The sequence below is a fragment of the Mustelus asterias genome, unplaced genomic scaffold (genome assembly GCF_964213995.1).
Source record: "Mustelus asterias unplaced genomic scaffold, sMusAst1.hap1.1 HAP1_SCAFFOLD_1375, whole genome shotgun sequence".
NCBI lineage: Eukaryota > Metazoa > Chordata > Chondrichthyes > Carcharhiniformes > Triakidae > Mustelus > Mustelus asterias.
Window position 1 is genome coordinate 312 of NW_027591320.1, and position 26930 is coordinate 27241.

General features: G+C 48.9%; 1 protein-coding gene across 1 annotated transcript in view; it reads right to left on the minus strand.

Annotated features, from left to right (window-relative positions):
• Positions 1-1009: 1009 nt before the first annotated feature.
• The window catches only part of LOC144488210 (sorbin and SH3 domain-containing protein 1-like), a gene marked incomplete at its 3' end in the record, with an annotated part of 28660 nt that continues 2739 nt past the window's right edge, over positions 1010-26930 (minus strand). Inside the window, exons 2-4 of the mRNA XM_078206237.1 lie at positions 15833-15888; positions 10343-10411; positions 1010-1130 (exon numbers count right to left, since the gene is read on the minus strand). Of these exons, the coding sequence (XP_078062363.1) occupies positions 1010-1130; positions 10343-10411; positions 15833-15888 (246 nt within the window). The remainder of the gene's footprint in view (positions 1131-10342; positions 10412-15832; positions 15889-26930) is intronic.

Consider the following 26930-nt stretch of genomic DNA (forward strand, 5'->3'; position numbering starts at 1 on the left):
GGATACTGAAATGTCTCAGTTTCATGCAGGGGTCTAAGGGTTGATGTGTGCTGGTCTGATCAGGTACAGCTCTACGATGGCACTAACCAAACATCACTAATCGCTGGGTTAGAGAGAGAGGGGAAATCAGCCAGGGTTCCTGATCTCTGTCACTGTCCAGTGGTCCCTGGGTTAGAGAGAGAGAGGGAGAGAGAGAGCGGGGGAGAGAGAGAGGGGAAATCAGCCAGGGTTCCTGCTCCTGATTACTGTCCAGTGATCCCTCGGTTAGAGAGAGGGGAAATCAGCCAGGGTTCCTGATTTCCGTCACTGTCCAGTGGTCCCTGGGTTAGAGAGAGAGGGGAAATCAGCCAGGGTTCCTGATCTCTGTCACTGTCCAGTGGTCCCTGGGTTAGAGAGAGAGAGGGAGAGAGAGAGCGGGGGAGAGAGAGAGGGGAAATCAGCCAGGTTTCCTGCTCCTGATTACTGTCCAGTGGTCCCTGGGTTAGAGAGAGAGGGGAAATCAGCCAGGGTTCCTGATCTCTGTCACTGTCCAGTGGTCCCTGGGTTAGGGAGGGAGAGGGAGAGGGAGAGAGGGAGAAAGAGAGGGAGAGAGAGAGGGAGAGGGGAAATCAGCCAGGGTTCCTGCTCCTGATCACTCTCCAGTGGTCCCTGGGTTAGACAGAGAGAGAGAGAGAGGGAGAGAGGGAGAGAGGGGGAGAGAGAGGGAGAGAGAGGGAGAGAGAGGGAGAGAGAGGGAGAGAGAGGGAGAGAGAGGGGAGAGAGAGGGAGGGGAAATCAGCCAGGGTTCCTGATCTCCGTCACTGTCCAGTGGTCTCTGGGTTAGAGAGAGAGAGTGAGAGAGAGTGAGGATCACAGTGCGCTAACCCCATTTGCCTGGTGTGATAAATAGCTCGCAACATTCACCATCAGCTAAGGGGGAGGGGGGGGGGGGGGGGGTGGGGGTGGAAGGCAATTGAGCCCGAGGGGGGAACGAAACTCCTGTTTTATATAAATAAAAGCAAATCCTTACTGGTTGACTGTTGGTGTAGCTGGTTTGGAGATGTGTCGGTGTCCTGAGGTTCCCACACTCCCCGCGGTTATCCGCATCGTCACCGAGCCCTTACCCACGCTGATCTTTGATGGATCGGTTTCTGGAAGGTCAGACAGGTGTAGGAATTAGAAACCGCTCACAATTCACTTCATTCGGATTTACTATCTCGCCAACGCGACGGCAGATTTACCACCAGGAACTCTGTTGGAAACGGGGGTTCTTTCACGACCCACCTTTCAGTCGTGGTGACTGAACCACCTTCTCCCAGAATGGTCCTCTGCTGGAAGGAGGGCTTACAGAGGTCGACGATAAACATTCCAGTGTCAAAGGTCAAATCTCCGAGGCCTGGGAATGAGTGAATGTATACTGCCTTGCATGTTAGCTGTTTGCCATTCCCACTTTCAATCCCGTCTTCCTTGCCCTCGCATACCAGGTGGGCATCACGCCCAGGAGAAGGCCACTCTTCTAGAATCCTTGCAGTGAACCTCAGAACCCAGCACCTGCCAATCCAGCATTCCTCCTCCTCCAGTAACACACAAATATTGTGACCCTCACTCCCTTCCCACGTGCTAACCCAGCTCCATCATGCAGCTGATCAAGTTAACATAGAAACATAGAATCCCTACAGTGCAGAAGGAGGCCATTCGGCCCATCGAGTCTGCACTGACCACAATCCCACCCAGGCCCTACCCCCACATATTTACCTGCTAATCCCTCTAACCTACGCATCTCAGGACTCTAAGGGTCAATTTTTAACCTGGCCAATCAACCTAACCCGCACATCTTTGGACTGTGGGAGGAAACCGGAGCACCCGGAGGAAACCCACGCAGACACAAGGAGAATGTGCAAACTCCACACAGACAGTGACCCGAGCCGGGAATCGAACCCAGGCCCCTGGAGCTGTGAAGCAGCAGTGCTAACCACTGTGCTCCCGTGCCGCCTAGAAGTTAGAATAGAATAGAATCCCCACGGTGCAGAAAGAGGCCATTTGGCCCATCGAGTCTGCACCAACTCTCCGAAAGAATACCTTACCAAGCCCACACCCTATCTCCACAACCCCTCACACTTGCATACAGAAACAGAGAGAATAGGAGGAGGCCATTCAGCCCTTTGAGCCTGCTCCACCATTCATGATGATCACAGCTGATCATCCAACTCAATGGCCTGTCCCCGTCTTCACTCCACATCCTTTGATTCTTTTTGCATCAAGTGCTATTTCTAACCGCTTTCTGAAAACATTCAGTGTTTTGGCCTCAATTACTTTCTGGGCTAAGCGAATTCCACAGACTCACCGCTCGCTGGGTGAAGAAATTAATCCTCACCGCTGTCCTGAACAGTGACCAATCCACCTAACCCGCACATCATTGGAGTGCGGGAGGAAACTGGAGTGTCCGGAGGAAACCCACGCAGACACAGGGAGAACTCCACACAGACAGGCATCCGAGGCCAGAATCGAACCCGGGTCCCTGGCGCTGTGAGGCAGCAGTGCTAACCACTGTGCCGCCGTGCTGTAACTTTTCACGGTCAGTGGCACAATGTGACCTCCTCGCATCACGCTGCCCCCTTTCCACTTCCAGCTGGCACTGTCTGTGCAGTCCTGGATAGTCAAGGAGCTGAGAGATTTGTCGGTTAACAGTTGGAGACCCCTCAGCTTCAGACAGGCGGCAACCACCGTCCCCTCACCAGCTGTACTGGAACCTGTTTTATACCCGTTTTAAACTCGGACCACAGAAAGCATTTTAGAAAGGCCTGGAACCCTCCTTGCTGGCTCAGAGAGTGATCCATTGGAAACCAGGTCCTACTGTCTATAATTAATCGCCCCGACCTCCACACACCTCACAATTAACCAACATCTAAAGGCAGTGGCTCGCACTGAGGGAGGCCTGGAGATTCTTCACACTTCTCCATGAGTTGAGTTTGAGAGGCAGCAAGGAACAGCGAGGTCACCAACAACAGGGCAATGAACAGTGGCACCCACAAACAACATATTGACCACATTACAAGCTTCAAAAAGTTAACTATATAGATGGTTAGTAAATGTGTCAAGTAGCCATGAATACAATGGAAATGAGGGCTAAGTTGCAGAAATGGAAGGCCAGCGGTGCATTTACTAACAGATGTGTCCATTGCTCAACCCGGTGTGTTCAGAACATATCAAGTCTGGCTCAGCCTCGTCGGTCACCCTAGACCGTTCTTCCTCCCCCAACAATCCCCAAATATCTGGGCAGCACAGTGGTTAGCGCTGCTGCCTCACAGCGTCAGGGACCCGGGTTCGATTCCCGGCTTGGGTCACTGGCTGTGCGGAGTTTGCACGTTCTCCCCGTGTCTGCGTGGGTTTCCTCCCACAATCCAAAGATGTGTAGGTTAGGTTGATTGGCCATGCTAAATTGAATTTAGTGTCAGCGGATTAGCAGGGTAAATAAGCGGGGTTACGGGAATAGGGCCTGGGTGGGATTGTGGTCAGGGCTGACTCGATGGGCCAAATGGCCTCCTTCTGCACTGTAGGGATTCTATCTGTGCTCAGCTTTTTCAGGGAGTGTCTCCCGTGAGGACATGAATCCAATGAGTGCTGGTGGGTTATGTGAGCACCAGGGCCAAGTGTAAACTGACACATTTCCATAAACTTGCCAGCGGATAGAGGATTAGGAGCAGGAGCCTCGGCTGATTGCCCCTGACCCTCTCGCCCACCTCCCCCGCCTCCCCCCCCCAAACCCTCTTACCCACCTCCCTCACTTCGCCTTCTCGCCCACCTTCCGCAACCCCCCACACCCCAGTCACACCCTTCTTAATGCCAACAGGACTGAGATCAAAGGCCAAACACCAACTCCCAGCAGCCCGTTCAGCTAGATAAGCACAGACGGACCCGAGCACCTCCCCAGCACGGGTGAGTAACCGACTTTTCTTTCTCCACCTATCTATCAAGATTGCAAAGCTTGACTGTGTTGTTTGAATCACCCCGAATCGGTTGGGCATGTACACATCACTTTCAATCTGATCCATTTTACCAGGCCGGATCAGGCAACTAAAAGCCAGGTTTTCAAACCAAAATGGGGCCCAAGAAAAAGGCTGCAAGGTCAAACTGAAAACCAGGAAAGCGGATGGCCTTAGGGATGAAATTCCGGCCCTTCCACGAAATGGAGGGATCGTTAAAGGAATGGGAAAGCACCCGGCTTCAAACGATGGAGGTGAGAAGCAGCCTCGGGAAGGAGAGGATTATTTCCGAGGGAGGCTGAGGTGCAGTCCCTCCGGTTAGTGTACCTGTTGCCAGCAATGTGTCGGGATAACTTTTCACTCTCTTCACGGGGTGAATTTTCACCGAGGAGACGGCACGCGGGGTGGGCGAGGCCGCCTTTGCTGCAAATACAAAAATGAACAACTTCTCGTCCACCAGGTCACGGCACCAAAGACATAACCCCCCCCCCCCCACTCCTCCCCCACTCCCCCTACCCTCTCCAACCTCCCCTCCACCCCACTCCCCCTACCCTCTCCAACCGCCCCCCCACTCCCCCTACCCTCTCCAACCTCCCCTCCCACCCCACTCCCCCTACCCTCTCCAACCTCCCCTCCCACCCACTCCCCCTACCCTCTCCAACCTCCCCTCCCACCCCAGCAGTGACATCAAACTGCAAAGTGTGGTCAAGCACAGATATAAAGAAAGGCAACGAGGAGGCAAAGTGGAAAAGAAAATAAGATGCAAGAGGCGTTCCAATCAAATCACAGGGGTGAAAGCTTTCCTCAGCCATTGCCCCAGAGGTAATCTAGATACTCGCATGGAGTGTGTTCACCAGGCGAGGTATTGGATCGTTGGCCCTCTTGAGCAAGGGTTATAGAATGAAATTAGTTGAGACACAGAAACCCTACAGTGCAGAAGCGGACCATTCAGCCAGTCATTTCTGCACCTACTCATCTTATCCACAGCCTTGCAGGAGGAGAGTAGAGGAGTCGGGGGAAGTGATGGCCAAGTGGCACTATCACTATCAATCGAGAAACTCAGCTAAACTCAATCCAAAAATGTGCGGGTTACGCTGATTGGCCATGCTAAATTGACCCTAGTGTCAGGGGGGTTAGCAGGGTGAATATGTCAGGTTACAGGAATAGGGCCTGGGTGGGATTGTGGTCAGTGCAGACTCGATGGGCCGAATGGCCTCCTTCTGCACTGTAGGGATTCTATGATAATATTCTGGGTGCTCGGGTTCAAATCCCGCAGATGGTGGAATTTGAATTCTATTTTAAAAATCTGGAATTAAGAATCTACTGATGACCATGAAACCATTGTCAGAAAAAGCTCATCCGGCTCACAAATGGAAATTTGTCGTCATTACCCGGTCTGGCCTACATGTAACACCAGAACCACAGCAATGCAGTTGACACTCAACTGCCCTCAGGCAATCAGGGATGGGCAATAAATGCTGGCCAGCCAGCGACGCCCATGTCCCCATGAATTATTTTTTTAAATGGTCACAATGGCATGAAGGCGGCCATTTAGTTCATCTGGGTCCATGCCAACTTTCTGTAGAGTAATTCAGTCTGTCCCATCCCCCTACTCTGCTCCCATTGTCCATAGAACTAGAATTGATGAAAATTACAGTCTGGAAATGAAGGGAATGAAATCCTGATGCACACAAACCCTAGCACACAAACTCCAGGTCAATCTCTAATCAAAGGACCGTCCAACTATCGCTCCAGCCGCCAAAAGTCCTCCAAGGTGATTCTTAGACCCCAACACCTGGGGGATTCAGGAGAGAAAGCTCAGGCACTCACTCAGCAGGACGTTCAAATCAAACCTTTACTCGGATTAGACCACAGACTAACAGGGATACACCACTTTGCTGCTGTGTCGCCGCCAGAAGATGTTCAGTAATTTAGTAGCAAGTTACACTGCCCAAATCGATATACACCCCACCGCGAGTTACATTCGCGGACAGCAGGGAGAATGAAGAACTGGCGCATATTAGACAGAACACGGAATTATCGCGCGTACTGCCTTGCTAAACAAACTAAGGGAAAATATCAGGAACACTGGCAACACGGTGGTTAGAACTGCTGCCTCACAGTGCCAGGGACCCGGTTCAATTCCCGGCTTGGGTCACTGTCCTTATGGAGTCTGCACACGCCCCCCCCCCCCCCCCCCCCCACCTCTGCGTGGGTTTCCTCTGGTTTCCTCCCGCAGTCCAAAAGACGTGCTGGTTAGGTGCACTGGCCATGCTAAATTCTCCCTCAGTGTACCCAAACAGGCAGTGTGGCGATTAGGGGGATGTTCACAGTAACTTCATTGAAGTGTTAATGTATGCCTACTCATGACACTAATAAACTTTTTTTAAAAACTGGTTAGTTGCATCAGCAAATAACATCTTGAAAGGGTTCAAACATTTTCTCAAAATTGGAATAATTTAGTTCCTTTAAATTGGCTGTAAATTGGGAGAGGGGAGTGTGCAGCGGGACCTGGGTGTCCTTGTGCACCAGTCACTGAAGGTAAGCATGCAGGTGCAGCAGGCGGTAAAGAAGGCAAATGGTATGTTGGCCTTCACTGCGAGAGGTTTCGAGTACAGGAGCAGGGATGTGTTGTTGCAATTATACAGGGCCTTGGTGAGGCCACACCGAGAGTATTGTGTGCAGTTTTGGTCTCCTTTTCTGAGGAAGGATGTTCTTGCTCTCGAGGGAGTGCAGCGAAGGTTTACCAGGCTGATTCCGGGGATGGCGGGACTGATGTATGAGGAGAGATTGACTAGGTTAGGATTGTTTTCACTAGAGTTCAGACGAATGATGAAGGATCTCATGGAGACTTATAAAATTCGAACAGGACTAGACAGGGTCGATGCAGGGAGGATGTTCCCGATGGTCGAGGGAGTCCAGAAGCAGGAGTCACAGTCTGAGGATTCAAGGTAGACCATTTAGGACGGAGGTGAGGAGACATTTCTTCACCCAAAGAATGGTGAGCCTGTGGAATTCATTACCACAGGAAGTAGTTGATGCCAAAACATTGAATGTATTCAAGAGGCGGCTGGATATAGCACTTGGGGTGAATGGGATTAAAGGTTATGGGGAAAAAGCAGGATTAGGTTATTGAGTTGGATGATCAGCCATGATCGTAATGAATGGCGGAGCAGGCTCGAAGGGCCGAATGGCCTCTTCCTGCTCCTATCTTCTATGTTTCTATGTTTAAAGGACTCAGACTGTGGGAGGGCAATGGCCTGCGAATCCTTCCTTTATATTTTAACGCATGGTGCCTTGGGTGCAACTGTACACAATTATCTTTAAAGCGACAATCTCTGAGCGAGCTGTGCACTACCTCACTGGCTCCTGTGCGTGCGCACACACTTTGGGGGATTGTAGGAAAGAGGTCAAATATGGTGACTGCAAGGCAACCACCAATTAGCACATAGTGAGGCCCCACACAACACCAATCAGATCAATGACAAGATAGTCTTCTTGAAAGAGGATTATGGAGGTGAATATCAGGAGGACACCCTTGCTCTTCTGCAGATGGTGCCATGGGATCTTCCACATCCACCAGGAAGACTAGATAAGGGCCTCAGTTTAACATTGAAAAGACGGCGCCGTCAGCAGTGTAGCACTCCCTCAGAGGTGCACCGGAGTTTTAGCGTGGATTGTACACGCAAGTCTTTGGGAGGATGGTTCGAATCCAGGAACTTGAACTCAGAAACTGAGGTGTAAGCACCCAGACACACTGGCTAACAGTCTCGGCCTGCTTTAAGTTCACAGCAGCAAGACGGGAATGAGGGGCTGGATAACAGACAAAACTCACCTCAATCAAAGTCAGCAGGCGACAGAAAAGATCAGGAGTAAAATAGCAACACTTCTTTACAAATGCTATCAAGGGATGTGGGCCAGCATTTACTGCTCATTCCTGGCTGCCCCTTGAGGAGGTGGTGGTGAGCCGCCATCTTGAACCACTGCAGTCCATGAGGTGTAGGTACACCCATGATGCAGTTAGAGGAGGAGGTTCAGGATTTTGGCCCAGCGACAGTGAAGGAAATGGCCGACATTTTTCCAAGTCAGGATGGTGAGAGGCTTGGAGGGGAACCTGCAGGTGGTGGGGGTTGTTCCCACATATCTGCTGCCCTTGTCCTTCTAGATGGAAGTGCTCATGGGTTTGGAAGGTGCTGTCTAAGGAACCTTGGTGAGTTGCTGCAGTGCATCTTGTAGATGGTACACACGGTTGCCACAGTATGTCGGTGGTGGAGGGATTGAATATTTAAGTTGATGGACAGGAACTGCTCAAGCAAAATCTGTGTCTTGGATGGGGTCAAGCTTCGATGGACTCGGGAGGTGCGTTACTCCCGTAGAAGGAGTGCCATTGCCTGACCCTCATCAACATGGCGAACTTCTGGAACATTGGAACAGGTGCCTTCAAACCAAATTCAACTCCACATTCCCTCACCCAAGTCTCACTTCTGCTCAGACGGATCAGCCTGGGACCATTAACCTACCTCACCTCTGAAGAAACAATCCAATGGACTTTTGATTCTGGGCTCATGTTAAAAACCATAACTTGCTTGTTTTTATCATGGCCTGGCCCTGTACTCCTTTCTTTCCTCTTCTATCGCACATGTGGACTTTCCCAAATCCCTATCCCGTGTTTTGTGGGTGTGAAAATAAAACAAACCCTTTAATTTTGTTTCATCTTGAGTTTGCTGTGCAGATTATTCACAGAGGATTGGATCAGTCCACATTTAAGGGTTGGGGAAAGTATGTTGCCACTTATAGAAAGAGGAAAATTAAAAATCACCTTCTGTTTATGGACAGGCAGTGAAGGGATGGAATTATTGCTGTTTAATATCATCCCCTCACAACGGGAACATCAGGATCCGGAGTTTGGAATTGGAAGCAAGCAAGGAGAACAAGTTTCTTTTCTTTTCATTCCCTCATGGGTGAAGAGGGGCAGGAACGCTGCTCTAGGCCCCAGAAGGAAATCTCGAGCCTCTCCCGTCCCGACTAATCCCTCTCCCAAGCACTGACCACAGTGAGGAGGCATGCGACATTCCAATTAGGAGGAGGAGGCCACTCGGCCCCTCGAGCCTGCTCTGCTGTTCAATACGATCGTGGCTGATCTGATTGTAACCTCAACCCCACATTCCTGCCGACCCCCCGATAACCTTTCACCTCTTTGTTAATCAAGTATCTATCCAGCTCTGCCTTAAAAATATTCAAAGACTCTGCTTCCACTGCCTTTTGAGGAAGAGGGTTCCAGGGACTCATCATCCTCTGAGAGAAAACAATTCTCCTCAGCTCTCTGTCTTAATTGAGCGAACCCTTACTTTTAAACTGTGACTCCCCTCCACACACAGTGCTAGATTTTCCCAGAAGAGGAAACATCTTCTCCACATCCGCCCTGTTATAGAACATAGAAAAACTACAGCACAAACAGGCCCTTCGGCCCACAAGTTGCGCCGGTCATGTCCCTACCTACCTAGGCCTATATATAGGCTTACCTATAACCCTCAATCCTATTAAGTCCCATGTACTCATCCAGAAGTCTCTTAAAAGACCCCATCGAGTTTGCCTCCACCACCACTGACGGCAGCCGATTCCACTCACCCACCACCCCTCAGGATCCTATGGGCAGAATTTTCCAGCCTCGCTCACCCTGAAACCGGAAAATCCCGCCCGAGGTCAACTGACCTTTCCATGGTCCACCCCTCGCCAGCTCCGAATCCCGTGACGGGCGGAACGGGAAAATTCATCCCTTTGAGTTTCAATCAAGTTGCCTCGAGTGGATACAAAGACAACTCACCCATTTCAGGTATTAGTCAGGTAAACCTTCTCTGAGCTGTTTCCAATGCATTTACATCCTTCCTTAAATAAGGAGACCAATACTGTACACAATACTCCAGATGTGGTCTCAGCAATGCCCTGTGCAACTGAAGCATAACCTCCCTACTTTTGTACTCAATTCCCCTCACAGTAAACAGTAGCATTCTATTAGCTTTGCTAATTACTCGCTGCATCTATATACCAGCCTTCTGGTCAGGAACTGGCATTTGCAACCCCATTCCTACACAGGGATTTGTATTGCGAGGGATGTCCCCTCTCCATCCACCTTTGTCCCCGCTTTCACCCAAGCTCAAAGCTGCTCGTGAAGGTGCCAGACTGGCACCAAGGGTGCCGATTGCCAGCCAGAGCTGACAGAGAGAACATCTGGCGATGGGTCAAGAGAGAGAAACAGAAACTTTTGAACGACAGGCAATAACGTGAGTGAGATACAAGGGCTTGAGGGGTGAAGTGTGTCCGGCCCGTCGCTGCCAGGAATGTGTCTTTCGAAAAGGAGGAAATCTAGAAACAGCCAATACCTCGATCGTGCTGCTCCTGGTTTGCTGGAAGCCCGTTCACGACCGTCGGCGAGACGGTGACTTCAGCCTCTGAAAGGAAGGGCAAAATGAAACAGCAACAGTTAGATTGATAAGCAGCGTCGGGACATGACATTACTCAGACTGAACACAGAGCAATAAGTGGGAAAGTAGACCTTGGGAGCAGTGAACTATAGCAAGCAGCACTAAATCAGTTTCCTCCAATCATTCGGCCAATTAACTATTCCTTTTCTGTTTCTCTTCCCTCTTATTCTTGGTGCATTGCAACTTCAATGGCAGCACGGTGGCACAGTGATTAGCACTGCTGCCTCACAGCGCCAGGGACCCGATTCCGGGTTTGATTCCAGCCTTGGGGTGACTGTCTATGCGGAGTTTGCACATTCTCCCTGTGTCTGTGTGGGTTTCCTCTGGATGCTCCGGTTTCCTCCCACAGTGCAAAGATGTGTAGTTTTGGTGAATTGGCCATGCTAAATTGCCCATTAGTCTCCAAAGATGTGTAGGTTAGTTGGATCAGCCATGATAAATATGCAGTGATACAGGGATAGGGCGTGGGAGGGGGCCTGAGTAAAATACTCTTGTCAGAGAGTCAGTACAGATACGATGGGCTGAATGGTCTCCTTCTGCACTGTAAGGATTCTATGATTCACTGCTTCCTGATCAACTGAACCCAATATTCTTCATGTAGTGAGCTAGCTATTCGATTGTCGAGTCACAATGCAATGGCACTCTGTCCATTGGGGTCAGTGGCAAAGGAACCAGACGGGGAGATGAGTCACAGACACGTCGGGTCATTATTGCAGAGGAGACGGCCATTCGGCACACCAACCTCCAGACCGGCTCTCTGTAGAACTCCCTACACGATTCCTGTAGCCCGGCAAGTTGATTTCCCTTCAATGCTCATCCAATTGCTTTTTAAAGTCATTGCCCATCTCCGCTCTCTGTGTCAGCGAGTTCCCAGGTCAATACAACATCACTGCATACAATGGAATTCCTCACAAGCCCATCGATCCCAACCCACAACCGTAAACCCGTGTCCCCTAGTCCCCTTTACACAGTACGCTGCTACAACCTGTCACCCGAGTGTGTGATGGAGGCAGATTCCACAGTAACTTTCAAAAAGATGATCAGATATAGACTTTCACCTACTCTCAGAACCTTCACAGTGGAGGAGGCCGCCAATCGACCCATTACGAAGTAACATTGGTGCAGCCAATGGTCCAAAGATGTGTGGGTTAGGTTGATTGGCCAGGTTTAAAAAAATTGCCCGAGATGCATAGGTTAGAGGGATTAGCAGGTAAATATGTGGGGGTAGGGCCTGGGTGGGATCGTGGTCGGTGCAGACTCGATGGGCCGAATGGCCTCCTTCTGCACTGTAGGGTTTCTATGATGAGCACTATGGAGAAAGGGCAAGGGAGTTGACTTAACTGGATAGCTCAAAAGGGCTGGCAGAGGCACAATGGGCCTAATGGCCTCCCTTGATGTTGCATCATTCCTTTAAATTGAAACCAACAGGAATTGTGGGATCTGACAATAAAGGTAACACAACTGAACTAATAATCCATGATCTCTTTGAATGGTGTAGCAGGCTCAAAGGGCCAAGTGGCCTACTCCTGTTCCTGGATATGTTTGCGAAAGGACAGGAACCCAGAGGGTGAAAGCATCAGCATTCAACAGGAAACATAAAGCTATCCAACAATTCCAAATGGATCGATTCTCATCGTTATTGGAGTAGATGCCAGCACTGGGCACCCCAACCACACATTGACCAATTGCCCAACTCCTGATATGGATGATCTCGGATTACGGTCCCTGTGAAAATATACCACATCGGACCACTGCATAAATGGAAGCACCGCCAAGGCCAAAAGACCCCTTTCACGAGTTGCACTGTGCTCCTTGTGTCCTCTAGTACACGAAAGCAGACTATCCTCACGCGCTGGGGAGGGAGAGTCAGTCAAGGAGGGGGTCAGTCTTGGAGGGAGTCCGGGGGTTCACAAGAATGATTCCAGGAATGAAGGGTTTGTCACATGAAGAGTGGTTGAGGAGTCTGGGTCTATTCTCAATGATATTTAGAAGGATGAGGGGAGATCTAATTGAAACTTACAGAATACTGAGAGGCCTGGATAGAGTGGACGTGGGGAGGATGTTTCCACTAGTGGGAGAGACTAGAACTTGAGGGCACAACCTCGGAGTGAAGGGGCACTCCTTTAAAACTGAGATGAGGAGGAATTTCTTCAGCCAGAGGGTGGTGAATCTGTGAAACTTATTGTCATAGAAGGCTGTGGAGGGCAGATCATCGAGTGTCTTTAAGAGAGATAGATAGGTTCTTGATTAATAAGGGGATCAGGGGTTATGGGGAAAAGGCAGGAGAATGGGGTTGAGAAAAATATCAGCTATGATTGAATGGCGGAGCAGACCCGATGGGCCAAATGGCCTCATTCTGCTCCTATATCATATGGTCGAAGCAAATTAGTCAATATGGTAATGTCAAAAGTGGATTTAAATTGGACGCACTGGGGCACCAATGTGGGCCAGTGAGCAAAAGAACCCTGGGCAAGTGCAGATCGAATACAGGGTTGGATACGGGCAACAGAACAATGAAGGGAAGATGGGCGGGTAGGAAGGTATGGAGTCTGCGGCAAGAACGGAAATGGCAACTTCAATCCTTCAAGTCCGCTCTCGTTTTCCAATATGGGAGTGCGAATCATGGAATCAACTGGAACATTCTAGTCCCGTCTCTGAACCACACTCAAGCCCAGTGCAGCGAAATCCTGGCAAACTTGTGAGCAAAACAATAAAAGTACGAGTTTTAAATTGATTCCGATTCACAAGGGCTGCCTCTGTCCTCAAACAAGTTGCTTCACATAAATCTTCTGTCATCACCTGTTCCAAGTGGGAGGAGAGGGGAAGGGGGCAGGGGCTGGAGGGGTGAGGTATGTTATGTAACACTAGCTGAAGCAGGGGCTGAGTGCACAGCAAGTTCACATCTGCTTGAACCAACTGTGACCTCCCCTCACGTAGCACAGGCATTCGCAACTGACACAGACAAGTTATTGCCATCAGTCATTCAATCCGTCTCTTACACCCCATTTTCAATTACAGGACTTGTTGAGTTCTCTTTAGCCCTGTCCTTCCTGAACCTTGTCATAATTAAGTGCCTTGTGTCAGATCAATCTGCAATTTTGTCAGCCGGCCAAACATATACTGAGAGAAAGGACTTTAAGATTAGATGGCTACCACAAATCACCAGACCTCTGGTGTCGTCAGTGACCAGATTCTGGAAGGTTCCGATGTGGACTTCCAAATCAAATTTTCATAAAATCCCTACAGCTACACAAGGAGGCCATTCAGCCCATTGAGCCAGTACTGACAACAATCCCTACCCTATCCCCGTAACCCCATGTATTTACCCTGCTAATCCCCTTGATACCAAGGTGGAAATTTAGCATAGCCAATCCACCTAACCTGCACATACTTGGGCTGTTGGAGGACAGTAAGAAGTCTCACAACACCAGGTTAAAGTCCAACAGGTTTATTTGGTAGCAAATACCATAAGCTTTCGGAGCAATGCTCCTTCGTCAGATGGAGTGGTCTCTGTTCTCAAACAGGGCACAGACACAGAAATCAAATTACAGAATACTGATTAGAATGCAAATCTCTACAGCCAGCCAGGTCTTAAATGCACAGACAATGTGGGTGGAGGGAGCATTCAACACAGGTTAAAGAGATGTGTATTGTCTCCAGACAGAACAGCTAGTGAAATTGTGCAAGTCCAGGAGTCAAGCTGTGGGGGTTACTGATAATGTGACATAAATCCAACATCCCGGTTTAGACCGTCCTCGGAGCCAGAGCACCCGGAGGAAACCCACGCAGATATGAGGAGAACGTCTGTGTGGTGTTTGCACAGTCCCCAAGGCCGGAATTGAACCTGGGTCCCTAGCGCTGTGAGGCAGCAGTGCTAACCACTGTGCCACCATGCTGCCTGCAATTTGAACTGAGAGAGAGCCAACTGGCTAAAAATGGAAGGCCACATTCCAGGTTGAAGGTGAGAAACAAACTAATCACATCAGGGGGAAGCAGAAAGAGAGGGGAATTTCCTATAATTCAGAAACCCATCAAAACCCGTCACTGTCTAAGAAAGAGACGATAAAATGCAAAGTGTTGGATGTTGAAGCAATGGCTGCCACAGACAGACCCACTCAAAAACCCTCGGGAATACACAATGGGTGAAGTATTTCAAGCCAAGATGCAGCCACTGCAGGGGAGATTGCAAGAATATTTTCAGCTAAGGAATTTGGCTAAAGGTTGGGCTCCCTCTTTTTGGAATAAACGTTACCCGTTACCGGTTCAAAATCCAACCTTACTAGAAATCTCCGAGCGAACCGAGATTTTGTTAAAATTGGAACAAAACTAGTAAACCCAAATTGGCTGCAGTGTTTGAAAATCTACACCTCCAGGACAGTCAGAGGGCAGGCAACCACATATTCTTTCAACTTATTTTAGTGGGCGGAGATTCTGCCTCTGCTCTTGAGAGACAACTCATTTATGTTACACCCGTGATCCTGGATTACGTTGAGGAATTGACGGGATTGGAGGGCAGATGACCAATCACTGATGAATAATAGGTGTGGCATTGGGGGAGGTGTGCGCCAGTGCCCCTGGTGCCACGGCAGGTCACTGAGACACACCATCCCACACAGTGGGATCCCTGCTCAGTGCTACATTCAGAGCCACTTCAGCAGGTCAGTACTCGGTCAGACTGGTCCCAGCTTTCCTGGACTGTAAAGGTGGGGAGAGATTGGCCTGCTCACTAACCCCATGACTGCCGCTGCTCAGTGTATCTGAGCAGATAGTGGACAAAGAGATGGAGATTGATGCCTTCCAAAGTTCAATAGGCTGCCGCACCCAGCATGACTTCTAACAACACATTTTGGCTTGCATTACACAAAACATTTGCCAAATAAAAAACCTGTGTCTGGTGAAAGATCTCAAATGTCAACTTTCGAAGCGGCCCGGTGGTTAGCTGCCATCACAGCGCCAGGGACCCAGGTTCGATTCCCGACTTGGGTGACCGTCTGTGTGGAGTTTGCACATTTTCCCTGTGTCTGTGTGGGTTTCCTTTGAGTGCTCCGGTTTCCCCTCTCAGCCCGAAAGACGTGCTGGTTAGGGTGCATTGGCCATGCCAAATTCTCCCTCAGTGTATCCAAACAGGTGTGGCGACTCGGGTTATTTTCACAGTAACTTCATTGCAGTGTTAATGTCAGCCGACTTGTGACTAATAAATAAAACTTTAAACCTTCAATCTCCACTGAAGCTGCCCGAAAACTTTCAGCACCTCCTGATTTTAATTTCACAAAAGGTGGCATCTCCAGCTTGTGTGCGGGGGGGGGGGGGGGGGGGGGGAAGGAAGAGAGAGAGAGAGAGAGAGATTGGGGCAGCAATTCCCATCCATGAACTGAACTGTGCGCTTACCTGAACTCATGGTGATATTGGAACTTGTCTTGTGCACTTCAAGACCTTCCATGTCTCTGCAATGTAAAGAAAGCAGCCATCAGCCCAATCTGCCCAGCGTCCAACATGACCTCCAACACTCTAAAAATCCTCCAGAGACCGCTCAGAGGTGATGCCTGGCACTCTGCGTGCTTCAATCTTATCAGGCCCCAAACAAAGTTCTATTTATGCATTCACGTGCTCCAGATCTCTTTAACTCTTTCACAGCCAATGGAACATTGCTGAAGCTAAGTCACTATCGCTTAACACAGGGAAACAAATCTGTAACCAGCAATATCACAGCAATGGGTTAAATGACCATAAGACACGGGAGCAGAATTAGGCCACTCGGCCCATCGAGTCTGCTCCGCCATTCAATCATGGCTGATATTTTTCTCATCCCCATTCTCCTGCCTTTTCCCCATAACCCCTTATTAATCAAGAACCTATCTATCTCTGTCTTAAAGACACTCAATGACCCGGCCTCCACAGCCTTCTGCAGCAAAAAGAGTTACACAGATTCACCACTCTCTGGCTTAAAGAAATTCCTTCTCATCTCAGTTTTAAAGGATCGTCCCTTTAGCCTGAGGTTGTGCCCTCTGGTTCTAGTTTTTCCCACTAGTGGAAACATCCTCTCCACGTCCACTCTATCCAGGCCTCGCAGTATCCTGTAAGTTTCAATAAGATCCCCCCTCTTCCTTTTAAACTCCAACAAGTACAGACCCAGAGTCCTCAACCATTCCTCATAGGACAAGCTCTTCATTCCAGGGATCATTCTTGTGAACCTCCTCTGGATCCTTTCCAAGGCATATCCTGACCACTGCTTTGACGAACATTGACCAAGACATTGGAAAAAAAAGATCCCCCCCACTTCTCATCTTGTCTCAAATTGGGTCTTTTACCTATATCTTATTTATGATTCTTAATGATTCCTTTACACATATATTTTACACATAAAGCAGACACATATTACATCTCATACCCTCCTGCTCCCTAACTACACACAAAAGCCAGACTAAAGTGTGAGCTCAAGTCTGGAACCCACAACTTTCAACTCAGCGTGCAGCCCACTGAAGGATCGCAGCAGGGTGACACCAAAACCCAGAATCTGCAGAAGACCATTCAGCCCATCGGGTCTACACTGAAAGAGCACTCTACAATCCCACTCCCCGACCTTATCCCCGTAACCTTGCACATTCTCTTTTCTCAGCTAGCAATCCAAATCCCTTTTGAACACCTCGATCAAACCCGCCTCTACCACCCTCTCGGGAAGCTCATTCCAGACTCCAGCCACCCACAGGGGAAAAAACTATTTCCTCACATCACTTTCATAGAATCCCTACAATGCAGAAGGAGGCCATTTGGCCCATCGAGCCTGCACCGACCACAATCCCACCCGGGTTCTATCCCCATAACCCCACGTATTAATAAATGCTGGCCAGCCAGCAACACCCATGTCCCAAGAATGATTTTTTTTTTAAATTACCCTGATAATCCCCCTGACACTAAGAGGCAATTGAGCATGCCCAATCAACCTGGGAGGAAACCGGAGCACCCAGAGGAAACCCACGCAGACATGAGGAGAATGTGCAACTCCACGCAGACAGTGACCCAAGCTGGGGAATGAACCTGGGACCCTGGTGCTGCTAGTGAGCAGTGCTAACCACTGTGCCACCCACTTTCTACTCCTTTTGCCCATTACTTGGAATCTGTGCCCTCTACGTCTTGAAGCTCTCTTGAGAGGGAACAGTTCTTTGCTATTTAACCTGTCCACACCCCTCGGGATCTTAAATACCTCTATCCAATCTTCCATCAGCCTTCTTCACAGTGGCACTGCTGCTTCACAGCGCCAGGGACCCGGGCTCGATTCCCAGCTTGGGTCATTGTCTGCACGTTCCCCCCGTATCTGCATGGGTTTTCTCCGGGTGCTCTGGTTTCCTCCCACAGTCCAAAAGACATGCTGATTAGGTGCATTGGCCATGCTAAATTCTCCCTCAGTGTACCTGAACAAGCGCCACAGAGTGTGGCGACTAGGGGATTTCCACAGTAACTTCATTGCAGTGTTAATGTAAGCCTACTTGTGACACTAGTAAATAAGTAAATGACTTCTCTCCAAGGAAAACAGTCCCAACCTCTCCAATCCTATATTTCTTCATCCCTCGAGTTGGGGACAAGAGGGAGACATTCTTTAGAAACAGAGGGATCTTGCCCAGAAACAGCGACAGGAGCAGAAACCACAGCAGCTTTTTAACGAGATGGTGTTAGGAACTCTCAGGATTTGGGAAAAGGCCAGTTGGGTGATGGGGAGAGAGGGGAAGACGGCTCTGTCCGAGATCGGCACAGTATTGAGCAAATCCTCTGCTGAGCCATCAAATTGTACAATTCTGGAAACTATTTAGACTCTGCTACTGTATCTGCATGCAGCAGATGGAATACACAATAAAATTCAGGCTCTGCTTCAATAAGCGATATTTGCCAAAACTGACAGGAGCTCCTGCATTTAATACTTTATGATGTGGAGTCTTTATACTTTATCCCAGCACTGAAATACATAACAGGTGTCCCTTCACTTCTCTCTCTCTCTCTCTCACACACACACAGAGAGCATTGAGCTCTCAAAACAGACCTCCCAGCCTCTACGCCGGGAGGCTCAGGTGTCACTTGGGAGAATATTTTTAAAGCCAAACAGCAAATCTAATTGGCTCCAAGGGGTCTGCAGGTTGACATGTTTTTGGCTGCAGCCCCAGCCTCTGTTTATCACTCAATTAAGGCAGAGATTGAGTGGGCCATACACACAGGTCACAGTGAATAACTTCCCGCAGCAGCCAATGGAAGGAAAACACTATCAAACGTTGCAGCAACAACACAAGGGGGGGGGGGGGGGGCATTCAGCCCCTCCCGCTCCATTTTCAAGTTTGCTGATGACACCACCGTAGTGGGTCGGATCTCAAACAATGCCGAGACAGAGTACAGGAAAGAGGCAGAGAATCTGGTGAACTGGTGTGACAACAATAATCACTCCCTCAAGTTCAATAAGACGAAGGAGATTGTCATCGACTTCAGGAAGTGTAGTGGAGAACATGCCCCTGTCTACATCAATGGGGACAAAGTAGAAGTGGTCGAGAGCTTCAAGTTTTTAGGTGTCCAGATCACCAACAACCTGTCCTGGTCCCCCCCGCCCATTCCGACACTATAGTTAAGAAAGCCCCACCAACGCCTCTACTTTCTCAGGAGACTAAGGAAATTTGGCACGTCAGCTACAACTCTCACCAACTTTTACAGATGCACCATAGAAAGCATTCTTTCTGGTTGCATCACAGCATGGTGTGGCTCCTGCTCTGCCCAAGACTGCATGAATGAAGCCCAATCCATCACGCAAACCAGCCTTCCATCCATTGACTCTGTCTACACTTCCCGCTGCCTCGACAAAGCAGCCAGCATAATTAAGGACCCCATGCACCCCGGACATTCTCTCTTCCACCTTCTTCCATCGGGAAAAAGATATAAAAGTCTGAGGTCACGTACCGACCGACTCAAAAACAGCTTCTTCCCTGCTGCTGTCAGACTTTTGAATGACCTAGCTCGTATTAAGCTGATCTTTCTCTACACCCTAGCTATGACTGTAACACTACATTCTACACCCTCTCCTTTCCTGCTCTATGTACGGTATGCTTTGTATAGCGTACAAGAAACAATGCTTTTCACTGTATCTTTATACATGTGACAAGAATAAATCAAATCAAGTCTCCGCAGCCGGTCCGTATCTGAACTCCCATTTGCCAGCCATTGATCCATAACCCTTGCTACCTTTATGTAACCTATATCAATCTTACTTGTCACCTAGGCACCCAGCCTCAACAGCTTTTCCAAGGAGAGATTTCCAGATTTCCATTTTCTTGTGTGTGCGAAGAGGTGCTTCCTCACATTACTCCAGAATAGTCTAAGTTTAAGGTCTTGTCCCTTCGCCCCTGGGTTCCTTGAAACCGAAGAAAGTCTTTCTGTCTCTGACTACCCTGCCCGATCTTTTAAACACCTCAATTAGATCACCATAATCAAGGGATTGGAAACCTAATCTATGCAATTTGTAGAGTCATAGAGATATACAGCACGGAAACAGACCATTCGGCCCAACTCATCCATGCTGACCAGGTTTCCTAAACTGAACTAGTCCCATTTGCCTGTGTTTAGCCCATATCCCTCTAAACCTTTCCCATCCATGAACCTGTCCAAATCCCTTTTTAATGTTGTAATTGTAGCCGCCTCTACCACCTCTTCTGGCAGCTCATTCCATACACGCACCACCCCGTGTGTGAAAAAGTTGCCCCTCAGGTCCCTTTTAAACCTTTCCCCTCTCACCTTAAACCTATGCCCTCTAGTTTTGGACTCCCCCTACCCTGGGGAAAAGACCTTGGCTATTCACCTTATCTATGTCCCTCAGGATTTTATAAACCTGTACTGATATTTTAACCCTTTCAGCCAGTATCATTCGCGTGAATCCTTGCTGCAACCCCTCCGCCGTCAATGCATCCTTCCCAAGGTGCAGTGCCCGGAACTGAAATCAGAATTCCAGAGCTCTGTCCAACTGGAGCATAAACTTCCATTTGTGTGTGTTCCAGCCCTCTTCACACACAGGAATCATTCCATTATTATTTGCAAATGCTTTTTGGACTGAGTTGCCACCTCGTAATGATTCCTGTACAGGGACGCTGGGACAAGAACAGAGGATGCTGGAAAAAGTCAGCAGACCTGCCAACAGCCATCAGGAGAGAAACAGAGTTAACATTCCGGGTCTATAGACTCTTTGTCAAAACATATTTAAAGGCAATTGGCAAAAGGATCAGTGCAGAGACGGGAAGAAAGTTTCACACCTCAAGGTGTTATTTATTATCTAGGATGTTCTACATTAAACGAGGGTGGAAGCAGATTTATACAATTCATAGAATCGAATCCCTACAGTGCAGAAGGAGGCCATTCAGCCCATCGAGTCTGCACTGACTCTCCAACGGAATGTCTTACCCATGACCTCTCCCCGTAACCCCACGTATTTACCCTGCTAATTCCCCTAACCTACACATCTTTGGACACTAAGGAGCAATTTAGCATGGCCAATCCCCCAACCGACACATTTTTGGAGTGAGGGGGGAAACCGGAGCATCCGGAAGGAACCTATGCAGACACGGGAAGACCTCAACAGAGACAGTCACCCAAGGCCGGAATTGAATTTCTTCTTGAAATCACACAACATTTTGGCCTCAACTACTTTCTGTGGGAGTGAATTTCACACATTCACCACCCTCTGGGTGAAGAAATTTCTCCTCACCTCAGTTCTAAAAGGTTTATCCCTTATCCTCAAACTATGACCCCTAGTTCTGGACACCCCCCACCATCGGGAACATTCTTTCTGAATCTACCCTGTCTAACCCTATTAGAATTTTATTAATTTCCATGAGATTCTCTCTCACTCTTCTAAACTCCAGTGAATATAATCCTAACTGACTTAGTTTCTCCTCATTTGACAGACCTGCCATCTCAGGAATCAGCCTGGTAAACCTTCACTGTACTCCCTCTATAGCAAGGACATCCTTCCTCAGATAAGGACACCAAAACTGCACACAATACTCTAGGTGTGGCCTCACCAACACCCTATACAATTGCAGTAAAGCATATTTAATCCAGCACTCAAATCCTCTCGCTATGAAGGCCAACATACCATTTGCCTTCTTTACTGCCTGCTGTACCTGCGCGCTTACTTTCAGCGACTGGTGCACGAGGACATCAAGGTGTCGTTGAGTATCCACCTCTCTCAATTTACACCCATCAAGTAATTATCTCTCTTCCTATTATTGCTACCAAAGTGGATAACCTCACATTTATCCACATTATACTGGATATACTTCTCCAATCTATCTGAAGTCCCTCAGCCCCGAAACCATTCTCACGGATCTTTTCTGTATCCTCTCTAAAACCGTCACCATCTTCCCAGTCAATATCTTCTCAATTACAACTGTTAATAACATTGTTAAGGTTCAGAGAAACAGCCATTGGGTGTTTGAGCACTTAACTAGGGGATAGCTGGGACACTGGGTATGGGAGGAAACTGAACAAGTCAATAAACTCTCTCAATAAAGGAAAGCTTTGTGTCTTGGACCAGCTTAGATCCTGTTAACACTTCCAAAGGTGCAGTGCCCACAACTGGACACAAAACTCTCTCTTTTCCTCTTCCGACTCAACATCATATACCAACCCACCCAACCTGTCAGATACAAGTTTCTTTATTCCTCTATCCAGGTGCTTTATAAATACAATGGAAAGCTCTAGTTGTATGACAGATCCCTGGTTGATATCTAAGAAAACAAATGAGCTTAAATAAAGCAGGATTCCAGGTATCACTAAATATTTCACACTCAAAGGGTCATCACTGCTGTAAGATGCAGCAGCCAGTATTGTGTATGATGTAGCAATTCCCCCACGAACAGCAATGTAATAATGATCAGATATTGTGCCCATTGAGCAATACTCATTGGTTGGGACACCAAGTAGAACTTGTGCTTTTCTGCAAATAGTGGCTGTGGGGTCTGTTACATCCCTCTGAGATAATGTTTCATCCAAAACCAACTTCCAACATCGCAGGACAACCTCGAGCGGCTGCAAGGAGAGTTACCATCTCCAACAATACAGGGCTCCCTCGACAGGCTACACAGAGAGTATTCCCATATCCAACAGTGCAGAGGGATTGCACTGAGAATGTTAGCACAGATTATGCGCCCTCGTCTGAGAGTGGGAGACTGAATCCATGACTTTCTGACTCAAGCTGAGAGTGCACTCTGGGCAGTGACCCACACTCAATAGTCATTGACTACGAAGCAATTTGCCATAAATGGAATTACATTCCGAACCAAGACTGGTGCTGTAGGATTACTGTATCAATTCAAGCTGAAACATAACCAATACATAATCTACTGGTAGTGTCAAATCACCATTAACAGAGTAGCTACAATGGAGTCCCTGAAAATCAAGAGCCTGTTAATTGCCACAATTTAGCACCATGCAGAGAGAATAGGTACGATATCGAAGACCATCCACGACCTGTTGAAACGCTAACCCATTGAGTGTGGATCTGAACCCCAGTGAGAGTCAGTGTGTGTGGAACTCATAACCCAGTGAGAGTCAGTGTGTATGGGACCCATACCCCAGTGAGAGTCAGTGTGTTTGGGACCCCGTACCCCAGTGAGAGTCAGAATGTGTGGGACCCGTGCCCCAGTGAGAGTCAGTGTGTGTGTGGGACCCGTGCCCCAGTGAGAGTCAGTGTGTGTGGAACCCGTACCCCAGTGAGAGTCAGTGTGTGTGGAACCCGTACCCCAGTGAGAGTCAGTGTGTGTGGGACCCGTACCCCAGTGAGAGTCACTGTGTGTGGGACCCGTGCCCCAGTGAGAGTCAGTGTGTGTGTGGGACCCGTGCCCCAGTGAGAGTCAGTGTGTGTGGAACCCGTACCCCAGTGAGAGTCAGTGTGTGTGGAACCCGTACCCCAGTGAGAGTCAGTGTGTGTGGGACCCGCACCCCAGTGAGAGTCAGAGTGGTCCATTACACTTGAGCTTCTGTTAAAATGTGGGAGCTCACGTGCAGCACACTTGACCGGCAGTTCTCCCAGTGCATCATGCTCTTATGACAACTCCTTAAAAGGTGTGGAAAAATAGTTGCAGATTTAAACTCCAAGAGCAAACCATGATTCTGTGAAGAATGTAGATAAGTTGGCTTTGCGCACTGCCGGACTGAGCCGTGAGAGATAGTCCAAGTGTTCAAAGATTCTCTGGAATGGAGATGTGTCACATGTGACGTCATGTCATCAATATAATCCCCAAACTAATCCAGCCCTCATTGCTCCATTTGGTCATAGAATATTCCAGAAACATGATGGGGAGGGGGGAATAAAAAGTTAGGAGAGAATTACTTCAGAGGCGAATGAAAGGAAATTGTAAACAGTCCCAAAAATGTTTCTCAAACTGAGGTAAAGAACAACTCTCCAAGTACAAATCAGGCAGAGTCACAGAATCCCTGGCTGGTTACTGTCACACACAGAACCACTCCATTTAGTTCAGTGTTAATCTGAATGTGATCTTCTGTCCCTGTTCAGTGAGGGAGCAGAGTGCCGCAATGTACAACGAGGGATTGCTTCAAAGGAAAGCTCACAATTCAAACAGAGTATGTATTTAAACTGATAGGAGCACAAGCCAATTAAACACTAAACGCTTCCATCTCAGGCGGCACAGTGGTTAGCACTGCTGCCTCACAGCACCAGGGATCGGAGTTCGATTCCCGGCTTGGGTCACCGTCTGTGTGGATTCGGCACATTCTCCCCGTGTCTGCGTGGGTTTCCTCCCAAAGTCTGAAAGATGTGCTAAATTCTCCCTCGGTGTACCCAAACAGGCACTGGAGTGTGGCCACGAGGAGATTTTCATTGCAGTGTTAATGTAAGCCTACTTGTGACTAATTAATAAACTAAAACCTTGAAACAGGATTGTGGCAAATATATATATTCTCGCAATGATGCAGTGAGTGCAGACTCTCTCCCCGATACAGATCCTTAAATTATTTTGGTGTTCTTTTACGCTGTTGTCATTGAGATCAAAAGCCGCCACAGCTCAGGGGGAGCCCAACTCCCCCCCTCCCCACCCAGAGTTCACGGAGACCCCTTTCTGCTCACAGTTCATGCCCACACCCTCTGGTGGCTCTTCCCCTCGCATCTCACTGGACCCCTGGACTCTCTCTGCTCTCCCCCCAGCCCGCGTGGGTTGTCCTGGGAGCTGTTTCTGACTGGACGCCTTTGAGTGACAGTAAACAGTTTGAGACGGGAATAGTAATAATTTCCCAATAACGAGCTAAGTGTCACCACCAGGCTCGTCAGCAGACGAGCAGAGGGCAATCGGCACGTCCAGAAATAGCCTGCCCGCTGCTCACACCGACATCAAGACTCACATTCCCCGCATTCCATGCCGAAGGAATGAAAACAAGCATTCTAAATTATCCCAGAGAGGCTCCTCATGAACCCTTCACTCGGCCGAGGGTAAACCGTGGAACGAGAGAGGAAAAACAAACTCATAACATCCCACTACTCCACCATGGGCTCACTGATCTCCCAACAGGACATTCCGTATAAATGTTCCTCGATCCTCGAATGGCAACAAGGAATGAATCATAGAATCCCTACAGTGCAGATGGAGGCCATTCGACCCATCGAGTCTGCACCGACCACAATCCATCCAGGCCCTATTCCCGTAACCCCACATATGTACCCTGCTGATCCCGCGGACACGAAGGACATTTTAGCACGGCCAATCAACCTAACCCTCACATCTTTGGACTGTGAGAGGAAACCGGAGCACCCGGAGGAAACCCACGCAGACACGGGGAGAATGTGCAAACTCCACACAGACAGTGACCCAAGCCGGGAATCGAACCCGGGGTCCCTGGCGCTGTGAGGCAGCAGTGCTAACCACTGTGCTACCCCAGGAAGAGGCCAGATCCTTTCGTTCCTCCCAATCTCTTAACCAGAGGCTTGTGCACTCCACAAGAAGTACTCTCCCACCCTATCCTTCAGCCCTATGTAGAGTGGAGAGGATGCAAGCTTCTCCACTCTTGTGGGGGGTGGGGGCAGGGATTAACGTTGGGGAACTGGCTCTGCATTTCCCCACCCCTCACTATTGGCTATTCCACACAGGAACCTAAACAGAGAGCAACAGAGAGCTTATAGCCCTGCTCAATACAGCGAACCTGGTTACCCTCTTTCGGACAGCCACAGACAAGTATTTTTCAGCAGGATGGGGGGGTAGAAGAACACACCAGCTTGTTCCTGAGCTCTGCCTTGCATTACTCTAGAGGATTTCTTCACAGTCTCCTCCCCCCCGCAAAGCAGCTTCCAACCACAAGAAGTGTCATCACTGCTTTCAATGCAGGAAATTCAGGAGGCACATTGCACACAGCAAGATCCCACAGGCAGCCCAGTCACAGTCATAGAGCCAAACAGCACAGAAAGAGGCCCTTTGGCCCATCGTGCCTGTGACGGCCATCGAACACCTATCTATTCTAATCCCATTTTCCAGCACTTGGTCCGTAGCCTTGTATGCTATGGCCTTTCAAGTGCTCATCGAAACGTGCCCAGGAGCGCACTCTCCTGGCGATATTGGGATACTGCAGGGGGAAGCAGTGGCATTTTCACTGGACTAGTAATTCAGAGACCCAGGGTAATGTTCTGGGGACCCGGGTTCGAATCCCACCACAGCAGATGGTGAAATTTGAATTCAATGAAAGAAAATCAGGATTTATCTAAAGATTGACGTTAAAAACCCATCTGATTCACTAACCACCTGGTAAGGATCATAGAGTCCCTACAGTGCAGAAGGAGGCCATTTGGCCCATTGAATCTGCACCAACAACAATCCCATCCAGGCCCGATCCCCATAACGCTATATATTTACCCTTCTAGTCCCCCTGACACTAAGGGGCAATTGGGCATGGCCAATCCACCTAACCTGCACATCTTTGGAGTGTGGGGGAAAACCGGAGCACCCGTAGGAAACTCATGCAGATGTGGGGAGAACGTACAGACTCCGCACAGACGGACAGTCACTGGAGGCTGGAATTGAACCCGGATCCCTGGCGCTGTGCGGCAGCAGTGCTAACCACTGTGCTGCCCCATGCCCTCAGAAGGAAATCTGCGATCCTTACCTGGTCTGGCCTACATGTGACTCCAGACACACAGCAGTGTGGCTGATTCTTAAGTGCCTTTTCCAGGGCAATTAAGGATGGGCAATAAATGTAGCCAGCAGCACTCCCATATCGTAAACGAATTAAAAATAAACCTGAGGGTGGACATCATCACAGAACAAATACCAATGACGCAACTCAGACTCACAAACCTGACCAACTCGGTCATTCTTTACCCTCCCTGGAGATTTCTCCAACTCCTTATCCTGGTTTATCGTCTCAAGTGTTTCAACAATTGCGTAAAGTCAACAATGAGTCAGTGGTGCTCATGACCACCGCCAAGGTACTGCATCAACAATCAGAGGCCACAAAATGGCAG